General features: G+C 54.5%; 1 protein-coding gene across 1 annotated transcript; it reads right to left on the bottom strand.

The window, feature by feature from the left end:
- Window positions 1-510: 510 nt before the first annotated feature.
- Window positions 511-13,017, bottom strand: DBF4B (DBF4B-CDC7 kinase regulatory subunit). Its single transcript, XM_086626337.1, has 11 exons — window positions 12,907-13,017; window positions 10,318-10,509; window positions 9,142-9,192; window positions 8,439-8,508; window positions 7,418-7,488; window positions 6,800-6,836; window positions 4,797-4,839; window positions 3,810-3,926; window positions 3,444-3,570; window positions 2,460-2,569; window positions 511-1,885 (listed from the first exon to the last, which is right to left on the bottom strand). Exons 1-11 carry the CDS (start codon window positions 13,015-13,017, stop codon window positions 511-513), a joined length of 2,304 nt encoding a protein of 767 aa, XP_086482463.1.
- Between the last annotated feature and the right edge of the window lie 120 nt (window positions 13,018-13,137).

A 13,137-nucleotide genomic window follows, 5' to 3' on the forward strand; every position in this document is an offset into this window, starting at 1 on the left:
CAACAGCTCAGTACCAGTTACAAACGTCTGCAAATCCTCTGAGACATCAGCAAAACCCCAAACTGCGTGCAGAACACAGATCTCACCCCAGGGACCTCTTCTCCACTGCCTCTGCACCTCCAAGAGGAGGTGGCCAGAAGAGGAGGAACAGGCCATGCTCTCAATCTGGAAGGGCAAAGAGCACATTCCTGCCGAAGAGACACTTCCAAAGACTGTCTTTGCCAACAGCCCAGTGAGGAGTCAAAGGAGGACACTATCGGCCAGCAGAGAGAAGATCCCAGCCCCCATCAGAGCCAAGGACAGGGAAACCACATCCCCCACGAGTTCCCAGCAGGAGAGCTGCCCAGGCTGCCCGCAGTATCCAGAGACCACCACTGCAGCCCACAGTCCTCGCTCCGGCTCTCGGCTGGACCTCCTGCTCCTGGCAGGGAGGATGGCTCCGTAAATCCCTTTCCAGCTTCCACTTCACAGCTCCCACTAAGGGCCCAGAAAACCAGGAGGTGGTTTCAACTAGTCCAGCTGCCAAAAAAAGGTCTCAAACACAGGGAAAGAGGCTCCTTTGGTCTCAGTGCTGTTCTGGCAGTTCCTGTCCTCTTTGCCGGCCCAGGCAAGCTCCGATTTCCGCTTCAGAACCGAGCGGAGCTGGGACTCATACCCACTGTCCCTCACATGAACATGTGTCCTTTGGAGCAAGTCCCTGTCCACAGACTGAATCCTGCCGTCCTGGACATCCGTCAGCGTGGAGAGCAGCTGGACATCCCAGTCTGACTCAGAAGAACTTTTGCTGAAGTCACGATGAGCCCGTGCGTCGCGCGGCCGAGGCTGGAGGAGCCCGGGGCACGCCGCCTGCTCTTGGCCCGGGAGCTCAGGCGGTTCGGGGGCTATTTGTTCTGCTGCTCTGACACAGAGCGAGCAGCAACATCTGGCTTCAGCCACAGGCAGTTTTGGAGAGGGCAGCCGGCCAGTAGGACAGCTGGTCTTGCTCATTGTGCTCTCCAGATCAGGACCATTCACATTTCTGGGTGTTTTTTCATTCTCCCCTCTGAGCTGCTTCCCTTGGGAACTCACGTTCCGGCCACGTTCGCCGACAGTGCTGGCTGCAGCAGCCTCTGTGGGATCAAAACCCACAGACACAACTTCAGGGGAACCCAGTGGTGATGCAGGGTCCCCAGGGTTCCTGCACAGGCACGGGTCCAAACCAAGGGAGCTACGAGGTCTGTTGGAGAGCTTTGTGCTCAGGGGCAAGATGCCAGCTTCCACCACGCCAGGCAAGCCTGGCTCGGATGTCTGTGCTGCACCCTGCGCACCCATCCCACCATCCACTGGGCTTGTCCGCTTATATGGAGAAAGGCCACCACCCAGCTCCAGCCTGGGCTTCTTTCCCACCTGGGTGCTCTGTCTGGAGGAGAGCTGGCGTTTCCTGGAGGCAGGCAGTGCTTGTGGAGGATGGCTGACAGACCCAAGTGTTTGCTGTTTACGGGGTTCAGACAAAGAAGCAATTGCCCCTCCAATGGGAGCAGCGGCTACCCGAGTCCCCCAGCCCAGGTCAGGAGCCAAGACCACATCCGTATCCCCCGCCGCAGAGTCCTCTGTGGTGCCACACGCAGCACAGACCCCTCCGAGTCCTGCTCCAACAGGCAGCCCCGCAGAACAGTTCAACAACCTCCCTCCTTCTCTGGAGTTACTGACCCTGTTCCTGGGCAGGCAAGAGGAGCATCCCTTGGTCTTCAGGCCACGATCACGCTCTGAATCACTTAACAGTTCCACAGCACTGTGCTCAGGCTGCTGCCTTTCCTTTCCCAGCTCTGCTGTCAGCATCTCAGTTCCTCCAGTGACTCGTGCTGGAGGCACTAAGCCTTCATCTGCCAGGCAGGACCGCAGCACCCTGAGAAGAACCATCAGTTAATGCTCACTCACTCCAGGCCTGGCAACACCTCCCCCCCGGCACGACGAAGCGTTTTCTGCAGTGCAGGACGTTTGAAGTCCTTGCTCAGGAGGTGGTAAGAAATTTCAGACCAGTGAGGCTCAGCAAACAGTGACACTGCAGCTGGCAGAGGGGCCGGGCAGCACGAGGGATCTCAGCCTTCTCAGCAGCCCAAGGTCTGGGCACAAGAGTGCTGCAGAGCAGCGGGGTTTGTGGCAGACACAGGACAGAAGAGGTGGCCCCAGCTGTCCTTCCTGCTTTAAGAGGCACTAGAAGCCCACGGGGAGTTCCCTGAAGCAGAGAAGCTACAGAAACTCAAGAACATCTCCCACGGCTCATCTAAACCTCCCCTGACAGGCGGTCCTGCCGTCAGCCGCAGCCCTCTGCTCCCCTCTGCCCGACTCCCTGGCACAGGGCACGAGCGAGGGACCGGCACCGCAGCAGGATGGAGACTCAGGCTCTGTCCTCAGGAGCACGCCGCGTGGCACCACGCCACTTCTCGGCTCCTGGAGTTACTGGACTCACCAACCCTCACCTGGCTGACTGCTCCACAAAGCTGCCGGTGAGCTGCGAGATGACGCGATCCACAGGGGCGTACTGCGAGTCGTCCAGTGCAAACCGCTTATGCCGGGGGCTCTGGAGATGCTGGAAGGCAGCAGAGACCCTTTTAGCCACACTCACCCTTTCTCAGGAGGGAAGTCTGCAGCAGCAGCTGCTTCCCACAGCCTCACAGACTAGAGGGCAAACAGCCTTTTCGCCAGATAGAGCCGATGTTTGGAAGCAGATTTGGGAAAGGCAGGCAATGCCGTTACTCCGGTTGCTCACGGGGAGGGTTCTGTTCCCACAGACACCTGCTGACGAGGAGGCTGTGCCCGCACCCAACAGCAGCCTGCGGCTTTCCCAGCAGGCAGTAGCACGTGCTGGCCATCACTGAAGGCCGGGCTCTGAAAGCCACATTGCTGGGCGTCTTCCAGGAGCTAAAACAAACCCTCTTTGTGTAAGCCTGTGCCCCTCACTTCCCCTCTGACTGCTCAGGTTGCCCAGAGAAGCTGTGGCTGCCCCATCCCTGGCAGTGCTCAAGGCCAGGTTGGATGAGGCTTTGGGCAACCTGGTGTAGTGGAAGGTGTCCCTGCCCATGGCAGGGGGGTTGGAACTAGATGATCTTTGAGGTCCCTCCAACCCAAACCGTTCTATGACTCTATGACTGCCATGGAATAGGCTTCCCCCCTCCCAGATCAGGTAACAAGGTGATCCTTGAAGCTCTCCTAGCCCCAGAGATGAGCACGTTGCGCTCCAATTTTCAAAGCCATTGCTGGCCCAGAGCAGGAGGCCGGAGCACAGATACACTACGGCTTCCATCTACGAGGCTGATCCTCCTGGATACCACAGGGGCTGTACTTGGAGCAGCCTGCCTTCCTTCTGAACGGAGTTCATGGTGATAACGGGTGACATAATTAACGAAGCCACTGAGTGGCCCCCATAACTTCTGCAAGGAACCAGGTCTCAGGAGAACCTCTACCTTCTGCAGCTCTTCAAAGGTCTCTTGGCAGCACTCACAAAATCCCCTCTTTTTCTTCGGCACAGTGACCGGTGTAGATCGGGGGCTCTTCTCCCTCTCGCTGCGCATCGGACAGCCTCCCACACCCCTGCAAGGGAACAGCAGAGACCTTCCCTGCCCTCACTCGACAGCACCAGCAGGCGCCCAGCTGCCTGCGTAGGGGCTGGGGAGGCCGTGCTGCCTTTGAGCCACGGCCATTTAACCCAGGGCAGGGCTCCCTTTGCCGGCCTCCAGAAGCCAAGTGGTTCTCCAGATCCCAGGAAGCAGCAGGGCAGCAGCTGGCAGGAGAGTTGGGTTAAAACTTGCACAGAAGGAACTACAACCTACCTGCCTCTGCAAGAATTCGAGAAGCTTTTCAGAGGCTCGAATGGGCTGGAGGATTTGGGTGCCAGGAAGTTCAGGCTGGGAAAGGTTTTGAACTGGTGATGGAAGGGCTGGAACTGCCTGAAAGAAGCAGATGAGGGCATCAGACTTGTGGCAGTCATAGCATGGTGAGAGAGCTGTCCCTCCCTTCGAGGGGCTCAAGGTGCCATCTCCTTTATGAAGAGAGACTGCCCGTCGCTGTCCTTTCACTTGGCTGTTCCAGAGACTTCCAGTTTCTCACTGGAAGTACTAAACCTGTTTCCCAGTACGGGCACTGACACGGGGCGTGTTTTGGACAGAAGGCAGGCTTGCCTGCTCAGATAAAACCCCACTTTTCCCCCCAAGGCACACCAGCAGCAGCCAGCGCAGTATTTTCAGCTACGCAGCAGCACGGGAAGGGTTTGGTTCCCAGACCACATCTCTCCCTTCACACTTGATTGCGTGCAGCATGTAAAACCCAATATTTGACTCTGTAGCTGCCTTAAATGTTGCCTTCAGAATAATTAATTGGCACTCGGGACACCGTTAGAGTTACAGAGTTGTCAGAAACACCACACGGATCAGGTCCCCTTGTGCTGACTGCGGTAATCGAGTTACAGGCTCTGACCTCATGTGTTTCAATCTCTTTCCTCATTTCAGAGGGCTCCAGCAGATCAAGTGACCTGTCGAGGATCACGAACAGAATCCGAGCAAGGAAGTAAACTCTGTTGTCAAGTCTCATTTAACACCTTCGCCCCACGCCCCCGACACACGAGCCACCTAGATTGTTTCTCTAAACTCCATTTGCCTCCCTCTGGGAGAGTGTCAGCTTCCTGGGGTGTATCAGGGTCTTCAGAGAAGCCACACTTTGCCTTGGGGACAAAACATTCACTGCAAATAACGCCAGTAAAAGATTCCCTCCCCGGAGCCCCCGAGGTTTTAAGGGACCATATTTAGAAAGATCTCATTTACCTGCTCTGGTCTTCAACCTTCAGAAAAGGCGGCTTCAATTTTCCTGCTAGAAAGAGATCTGGTTAGAAGTTTCCTGGCCAAATTCTCTACTTATTCATTCATTCCCCAAGAGACTTGGGCTACAGAACCCAAGTCATCAGTACTTCTGACACTTGTGAATGCCAAGTGCAGCCAAAACAGCTCTTTGGGTAACCTACAACAGCCCTCACCTCGAGTACTGAGTAGGGTGACCAAACCCTGGAGTCAGCCCAACTGTGGACTGTTCCCACCTTTGAAAGAACGTCCAGCTGAGCCCCTTGCATCTTTGATGTCTACTCAGTCTCATCAGCCAGTGGCCTAACCCCAGGCCTCCAATTCTGACTCAAGTCCTAAAACCTGTCACGCATCCTCAACGTAACATCCTGCCAAGCATGAGAGATGAGTTTATAAGAAACAAACTGCAGCAGCAGTTGCACAAGCGCAGAGCTCTGCATCGACCCTTCCAGCACCTTTTTCATCCTTTACTTTTACACAACAGCCCAGAGTTCCGAATGGCTCAGGCCAGGACTTAAGTCGAAGCAGTAAGAGCTGCTGGAGACAAACCAAGAAGCTTCATAGCCAAGCCTGGCACAAGAACACTACTGAAGAGCAATATCTGGCCTTCGCTTGGTCCCGGAGGAGGGACAGCAGCTACGCTTCCTACAGAGGCAGAACATCTATTAAGGGAGCAGAAGAAAGCCTTGGCAGCGCGTTCAGGAAAAAGGTTTTCAGAGCCAGGCTGGGAGAAGGGGCTACCAGGTACCTCCTGTCTTGCAGATATGCTCAGCTGGCAAGCGACAACACTGTGCTCAGCCTGGGAATCTGAGTACAGATCCGGTTAAGAAACAAATGAGCACCATGGTATTCCCACAGGGCTCCTACCTGACCCTGAAACCGAACCTCTCGTGCCTCCCTCATTGCCTCTGGACGGTGAGATGTTTTGTTTTCTCACAATTCTGGCACTCAACGCTCTTCTCTCCAAAGAAATTTTAACCTCATCCTCCAGAAAGGCTGAGTCTCCCCGTCCTCACCAGTCAGTTCCTCGAGCCCCATCCAGAGCTTGCACCAAACGTGCTGCCACGTCACTAAAGGAGCTATTTAAGTACAGGATCGATTTTTCCACGTAAACGCTGCCAAACGCTCAGCGCTTCTGAAGGCCAGGCCACGTCTAGGGCCCCAGCAAAGCTCAGCCCGGTGCGCAGGTCCCCAGGGCAGCGCCGACCGGCGACACGCGGCTCGGCTGTGGCCGCGGGTGCCCAGGCAGGATCCAGCGTGCCACACCGAAGAGCTCCGAGCTTGCAGCAGACGATCTGCCTCATCCAACAGCTTTCCGAGCCTTTTTTTCACCACCTCCCCTCCCCCCCCCAAACTGGAAACTAATCTTCCAAGTGTCACACGGAATCCAGGTTGGAGTCTGCTCCGAGATATTACTGAGCGTTCGCTCTCCAGCGAGTCATAAATTAACTTACGTCACTGGTGCCGATCCCAGCACCACAATTGGCTCTTGTCTAATTGCAGATGAGAACCTGTTTTTTCCCCCTCCTTCCTCCTTTGGAAGTGTTATCCCTAGACTGGTGTCTCAGCAGCACATCTCAGCCTAACAGAAGTGAGTGGGTTGTGAGGAACACGCTCTCCTCCGGAGGATGCATTATTCTTTGAAACTTTGTTTGAGCCAGAGGATTCAACGTGCGGTGCCAGCAGCACAGCTCCCAGGTGCCTCGGGATTCTGGGAGCTGCACTGCACACTGTTTATGAGCTTTTAAAAAACCACTGCCTGAAATCAAAGGTGTAACATCCCCAGCTGTGTCAGGAGGCTGCAGCGAGACTCAGACAAGGAGTTACAGAAACTGCTCAAGAGAAACTGCCGTAACAGTTGACATATTTTTGGATGGCTGAAGTTTCAGATGGATTTTCAAATTCTGAACAAGGCTTCTTCAAGCAACTCCACAACCGAGTGTAAACAGGAGCACAACTTCCAGGCCTACCTTTGCGAATTTTTGATCCAGCTGCAAGGCATTTTGCCTGAAGGAAAAAGTGACATATTTAGCATAGGAGCCAGCACAGGCAGAACTGTAATTGCTGATCCCAGAGCAGCAAAGCGAGATTACAGCAGTCTCACCCACCACTTCAGAGCTCCTGCATCGGAGACTACATCACCTCCCCCTGATATTTTGTCTCCCAAGTTACCTACAGCTGTTAAACACAGTATACAGGCTGCCACCCTCTGATCTTGTGCTCTACCTTCTCACTGACCTCTCCAATGCATTAAAAAATACTTCAGAGAGTCAGTGTACTAGACCCTGTATGATCTTCATTTTACCCTTAGTCCCTTACCAGCCAAAAATCAGTATAAGCTGTGCTACAGGTGAGGTTGTCAACTAACAGCTGCCTCATTCTCATCTGGTTTTACCCCCACTTTATAAAAGGATTGAATTTTGACATCTCCATCAATAAACAGAAGAACCAGATTGCCCAGTGTTGGATGAAAACCTAAGAAATCACCCTGCTTACTAGCTCAGTAGCACTAGAGGAGCTAGGAGGATTGCTTAGAGCTACCGAGGGATCCTCAGCATCTCAAACTGGGCTGCAGTTAAGTCAGTTACCTCTGGTTTCTGGCACCGTTTCCTGGCTCCCGAGATGGCACGCAGCAGCTGCTGAGTGTATGACAACATTTCTGTGCAGGCGGGATGTCAAAGAACCGTAGCTCAACAAGGACAGGTGAGCTGCTCCCCTCCGCCGACTGCACCACAAACACAGCTCCCCATCGCAGCGGAGAAACGTGCGCGGCACCTGAGCCTGTCATCGCCTGGCAGGGCACCGCCACTGCACGGCTCATTTGCCCAAGGAGAAGCCAAGAAAGAGCCTTTCGAGGGACAGCACCTCGTTTTGCTCTTCAGCAGAGCTGGAGGCTGGCCTTAAGTCTGTGCAGAAACACGCCACGGTCAGGAATCCTGCAGCACGCAGACCAGACCCTGCCGTTGGAACGCCCCGACAGGCTTGCACCGCCGCTGCGGCTCCGCAGAGCTGGCTGCTCAGGAGCCTGTACGAGCAGCGGCTGCCTCCGCCACACACCCAGACAAGCTCAGCCACGGCTGTATGTCACTGTCACTGGACACTCAGGAACCTTTTACTCCAGAGCTATTATTAGAACCACAGTGTCACCATCTGTCTTTCCTGTCACCCCCTGCCCGTTCATCACCAAGACGGGAAGCGCCTTCCAGCACAGGTCCTCAAACATCAGCACTTGCTAATTAAAAATGACCAAGTCCTGCCATTAGCATGATCTGTACTTCCAGGTCAATTAGTAAAAACAGTCTTTTGGGAACAAATTAATGCACTGACCAAGCTATTAACATTTTCTAATATTACAGCTCCGGTATATTACAACATATTCAGTGTGTGCTATTGTAAATGTGGTAGTAGCATGTTCTATCTGTACAAGTTGATCTGGTTTTTGAAGGGCAGACCTAGCTAGCCACGGCCAGCACGGCATCAGCCAAGTACCAGAGATTGCTTGCAATTTCTTCTTTCTCCTGTGTCACACTCGCTACATCGCTTCTGCTCCACCTGTCCCAAAAATCGCTCATTACCAACAGCGAAATCCCAGCCTACAGAGAAGGATACCATCCACGTGCAAGATCTGGACTCCCCACAGGCGCGCGTTGGCGAGGATACTGCTGCCACTGCAGGTGTCCTGTACAAACAGAGAGGTTTGGCAAGGTACAGCTCGAGGCAGGGACGGTTGTGCGAGCACACGCAGCTCTAAATCTAGCTGAGAGATTTTCCTGTTGCCCACTTGACAGACCATTGCGTAGCTGTTATTAAAATCAGGGCATAGAAAAGGTTTGAACTTGTGCTTTATCTATCCCAAATTACCACTGGCATCTAGGTCAAATTTTAATCCCTGCTATAGCATGAGCTTCTAAGTGGGCACTGAGATACTTCTGGCCACTTGTGACACCAGTGAAAGGACTGCAGGGGAGCCTTTTGCCCCAGCTATGTGGCTTTATTTCTTTTTAGGCTAAAAATCCATCTAACAATGGGTCTTGCATTGGGAATTCTCTTGTGTTGAGCACTCAGATCACCGAGATGGGCCTTAGGAATACGAACATGGATGGACAACATGGCTCCGTGAAGAACAGTGACGAGGAGCACGGCACAATATTCTGCAGGCCACAAGCGACTGCTTCGTGTTTTTACCAGCCCTAGAATCTGCTCCTGTCAGCAGGACAGGGGCTCTGGAGAAGCGGCTGGCACTGGTTCTGCATTGCTCAGCAGTTCTTTGAACGTACCCAGCTAGAGAAAAGCCTGTCCACATGCTGCTCACCTGATTCTTCATGGCCTTCTGCAGCAGTTCCTTTCCCCTGCTGATCAGAGCCTGCAGAGAAAGAAGCCAAGTTCTATGTTAAAGCAAAGAGCTACCGGGCAGCAGCAAGCTGAGGACAGCGTGGCTGTCCAATAGGAATGATTTCCAGTGATGCCCTCTCTCTGCTGGGGAGAAGAGGCTGGCCAAGACTCCATCTCCAAGACAGCAGCACCGAGCGCTTCCAGGGAATGCAAACCGCAGGGACCCGTTAGGTCTCCACCAAGCAGCTGATCAGCCAAGGCTTGGCTTTTATCAAACAGCAGTGAGCACTGCAGGGCGAGCCAAGAGGAAGCAGCAACTTAGCCAGGAAAATCTGCTTGCCACATCTCTACATGCTGGCAGGGGTTAGGAACATCCTTGCTAGCCCTTCCTGGGAACCGAGTCTCATCTGAGAGCCAATGATTTCAGCAAACAGGTTAAGCTTTTTGCAAGTCAAGTGGACAGTGCTGTGACAAGGACAGGGGAACAAACACTGAGGGAGTGAAACCCCTGACATCAGCTCAGGCGTCCCCCCTGCGGGCAGTCCAGACCCAGCTGGCAGAGATGCCTGTGGCCTAGACTGGGGTAGTAGGCTCTCCCCACAGACACAGCTTCCAGCAGGCACCAGCGTTCCATGCAGGACATTGGAGCTTTGGCCACAAGCACTACTGACCAGAAAGCCCGGCTCCAGCAGGGCGCATAGGACCTAGACAAATACCGTCTTGCAAGCTGCCCTTGCAGATCTCCTTCTAAGTTACACCAGCCTTGCCCTACCTGTGCCCCTGAGCACGCATCCAGAGCCTGCAACGGTTTTATCTTGTCTGCATTTCTCTGGCTTTTCTAGACACACCTCTGCATCAGGATGATTGCCTGTTCTGTTGGGAAGCCAACCAAGCCCTCTGTTTCCTCTACCACTTGAGCAGATATCCTTGTTTACTAGCTCGAAGCTATAAGGGCCACATTTGAGTGGACAACAATGCGCAGATACAAGGAACATTGGTACAAATAGGAACAGCAAGACCAGGGGAAAAAAAAACTGCACAACATATTTGCTCAGGGCAAGCATATTTGCTTCACCTTCCAACACTGGTCTCAGGTTCTACTCTACAGATCCCTTGGGCCAAACTTTGGGGTGGCCTAAACCTTTATAGCTCTTACAGTGTCTGGTGGCTTCTGGTGAGGTCTGGTACGGTTCCCATTGGTGGCTGACGGCATTGGGCTCGTGGCTTTTGCATCCTCTGAAGCTACATCGTTCCACTTCTCAGTTCGAGTCTTGGCTTTGTCTCGCTTGGCTTCTTTGCTGCTGGAAACCACATAGGTGACTTCTTTGCTTAGGAAGCTCTCGGTCACCTGCAGCGAGAGACAGAACAGAGCAGCTCTGAAACCACCTGGCTCTAGGCTGAAAGAGTCCTGCTAAGCAAGAACTACTGCCTTTAGCCTAACACCCCCCCCGCACCCCCAACACCTAAGAGATTGCTAAAAGAACTCATCTCTACAAGCAGTCCTTACTGCTGGCTCACAGAAGGAAAGGAGATCCTAAGATGTGCACGGAGCACACGTCCTAGAGACGCACTGCAAATAAACACCAGAACCTTCAGACTGAGACTTCTATGACGCTGTCTACTATTATCTGCTCCTCAATCAACGGTTTCAGAAAAAAGCTGTAGGTGAGCAAACAGCCCTGGACATCATGCACCAGTGTGAGAGCACTGTTCTCAGGAGAACAGAACACATTTTAGCAAAATAAAGTAGAAAGCGAGCCGCTGGGACAAGCAGCTCCACATAGAACAGGGCAGCAGGGAACCAGAAAGTCAAAACACACACCCACACCTTTGCACAGAAGCTACAAGTTCAAGGAACAGGTGGAAAAGCAAAATTTGGGATACTAACAGTAGGTTTATCAGAAACTCAGCAGAAGACAGTCATGGGGCACTAAGAGACAGGTATGAAGCCCACAGAAAGACGAACATCTGAGCAGTCTGAAATCGTAGCAGCTGAACAAGCCAGTTCTGCTGCATTAGGGAATCCCTGCGGATCAAGATCCCGGATCCACCCGTGTGAAGTGCCACAGGCAACATCCCAGGCAGCCCTGCAACAGTGATCTGTGTTAGAGGAGATGAAGGGAGCTGCAAGCACAGAAGAGAGTAAATTAAAACCTCCCCACCCAAATAACGCTCCAGGGCACTACCACCCCTACACCAAAGCTGAGTTCAAGACACCACGTGCAAGTCCAAGGCCATGAGATGCCCTTAACATGGTCCTGAACAACACACAGGACCTGGGTTTGGATATTCCCATTGAGGAGCTGTGTTACAAGTGGTGCCCACGGTGCAGCTGAACTCAGTATCTTCACAGGAGCAAGAGGAATGAGAACCCCACTCCTGGCAGACCACATTTTGGAGAGGGAAGTGACCCCAGAAGATGCCTGATAAGAAGCTACAGGGGCAGCCAAAGGCTGACATTCTTTCCAAGCAGTGTGGCAGCTACATAGAGAAATAACTGCCTGCTGGGAGGAAGTGTTTCTCAGACTTGAAGATGCACAGCTAAACAAGAGAGCCACGAGAAGGAGAGCGTCCCTGAGCGCTGACGGCACGTTCTGGGGAGGATGGAAAGAAATCTGCAAGTTCAGCATGAAGGTGTGAGAAAAAAAGGGGAAAAAAAGTGTATGTCAGCTTTCCCATGTGTCTCCACAGCCAGCACATGATCCTGGTGGCAGAGACAGCAGCAACAAGAACTAAACTAAGATTTTACACCTGCGTATAGCACTGAAGGACTTAAGGAAGTTTTGGGGTACACGTGAGAAGATCCACCTCGAAGAGATTAAAGAGTCTGGAAAGAAACAGCAACGACTGCTCGGACCGGACGGTCCTCAAGGGTCATAAGGAAACGGAAAGATGAGACGGACGAACAACCAGCTGCTGGGTACAGCCCCTGTCCCCAGTTCCAGCCCGGGCAACTGGAGCAATGCTGCGTTCGGAAGGGTCTTGGGAAAGGATATAAGGAATTGGTGAGCAACACCGGCACCGAAGGAACGTGGAGAGCCCGTGAAAAACGTCACGTGGATCCACCCCACCAACAGCTTCGCAGGGGAAGGCTCCAGATGGCTCTTCTGGGAAAGCCGTGAGAAAAGCACAGTTAAATGGCGTGAGAGACTTGGCCAGCATTACCCTCCTCTGCCCCAGGTCGAGTTCCAGCAAAACACTTGGAAGTCCAACAACTTCCCTAAAAAATTAACCTGCCACAAGCTTTTGCAAGGGATGAGGGAGACCCAGGCAAGCAGGTACCACCATCCAGAAGGTGCCCCCGTGACTGGGCAACCAGTTACCCCTGGCTGGAAGGCTCTCCCATGACCCGGCAACCAGCTACCACCACCCAGAAGCTCCTTCCGCGGTTGGGCAACCAGTTGCCACCCCCAGAAGATGCTGCCAGAACCGGGCAAGCAGTTGCCGCCCCAGGAAGGCGGGAACGGGCCGTTCCCTGGCCGCGGGCACGGCCGCGCTGCCCCGTGGCACCGAGCGGGCTCGGCCGCCCTCCCGCCCCCCCCGCGGCTGCGGGCACGGCCCGGAGCGCACCGGGCACCGCGGGGGCGAACCGGGCGGCTGCGGCCCGACGCCGCCTCCACATCGGAACAGCACAGAAACCGCTCCAAACCGAGCGGATGGAGAAACGGAGGGGAAGGGCGGCGGGACCGCCCGGTCACCGGTCACCGGGGGGAGCGGAGCCCCCGCAGCCGCCGCGGCCGCTCACCCCGCCGAGGCGCGCGATGGCCGCCGCCAGCTCCCGCGCGCTCCGCCCGCCCGGCAGGTCCAGGTAGAAGGACTTCCCGCGGAGCGGCCGCGGGGCGGCCGGGCCCGCCATGGCGCCCTGACCGGGAACCGCCGCCGTTCAAACGCCCGCCCCGCCCCTAACGGCGGCCGCGCGGGGCCGCGCCGCTCCCCGCCGCCGCAGCCGCCACAACTTTGTCCTCCGCGGCCGCCG

The sequence above is a fragment of the Tauraco erythrolophus genome, chromosome 25 (assembly GCF_009769465.1).
Source record: "Tauraco erythrolophus isolate bTauEry1 chromosome 25, bTauEry1.pri, whole genome shotgun sequence".
Taxonomy (NCBI): Eukaryota; Metazoa; Chordata; class Aves; order Musophagiformes; family Musophagidae; genus Tauraco; species Tauraco erythrolophus.

What these genes read in the sequence shown, in the direction of transcription:
- DBF4B (XM_086626337.1), bottom strand. Translation starts at nt 13,017, where the DNA reads ATGGCGGGCCCGGCCGCCCCGCGGCCGCTCCGCGGGAAGTCCTTCTAC. An exon ending in TCGAATTCTTGCAGAGGCAG is followed by an intron (nt 3,571 to 3,809) that starts GTAGGTTGTAGT and finishes GTTCCCTTGCAG; the next exon opens with GGGTGTGGGAGGCTGTCCGA. An exon ending in CCTTTGAAGAGCTGCAGAAG is followed by an intron (nt 2,570 to 3,443) that starts GTAGAGGTTCTC and finishes GCTGCCTTCCAG; the next exon opens with CATCTCCAGAGCCCCCGGCA.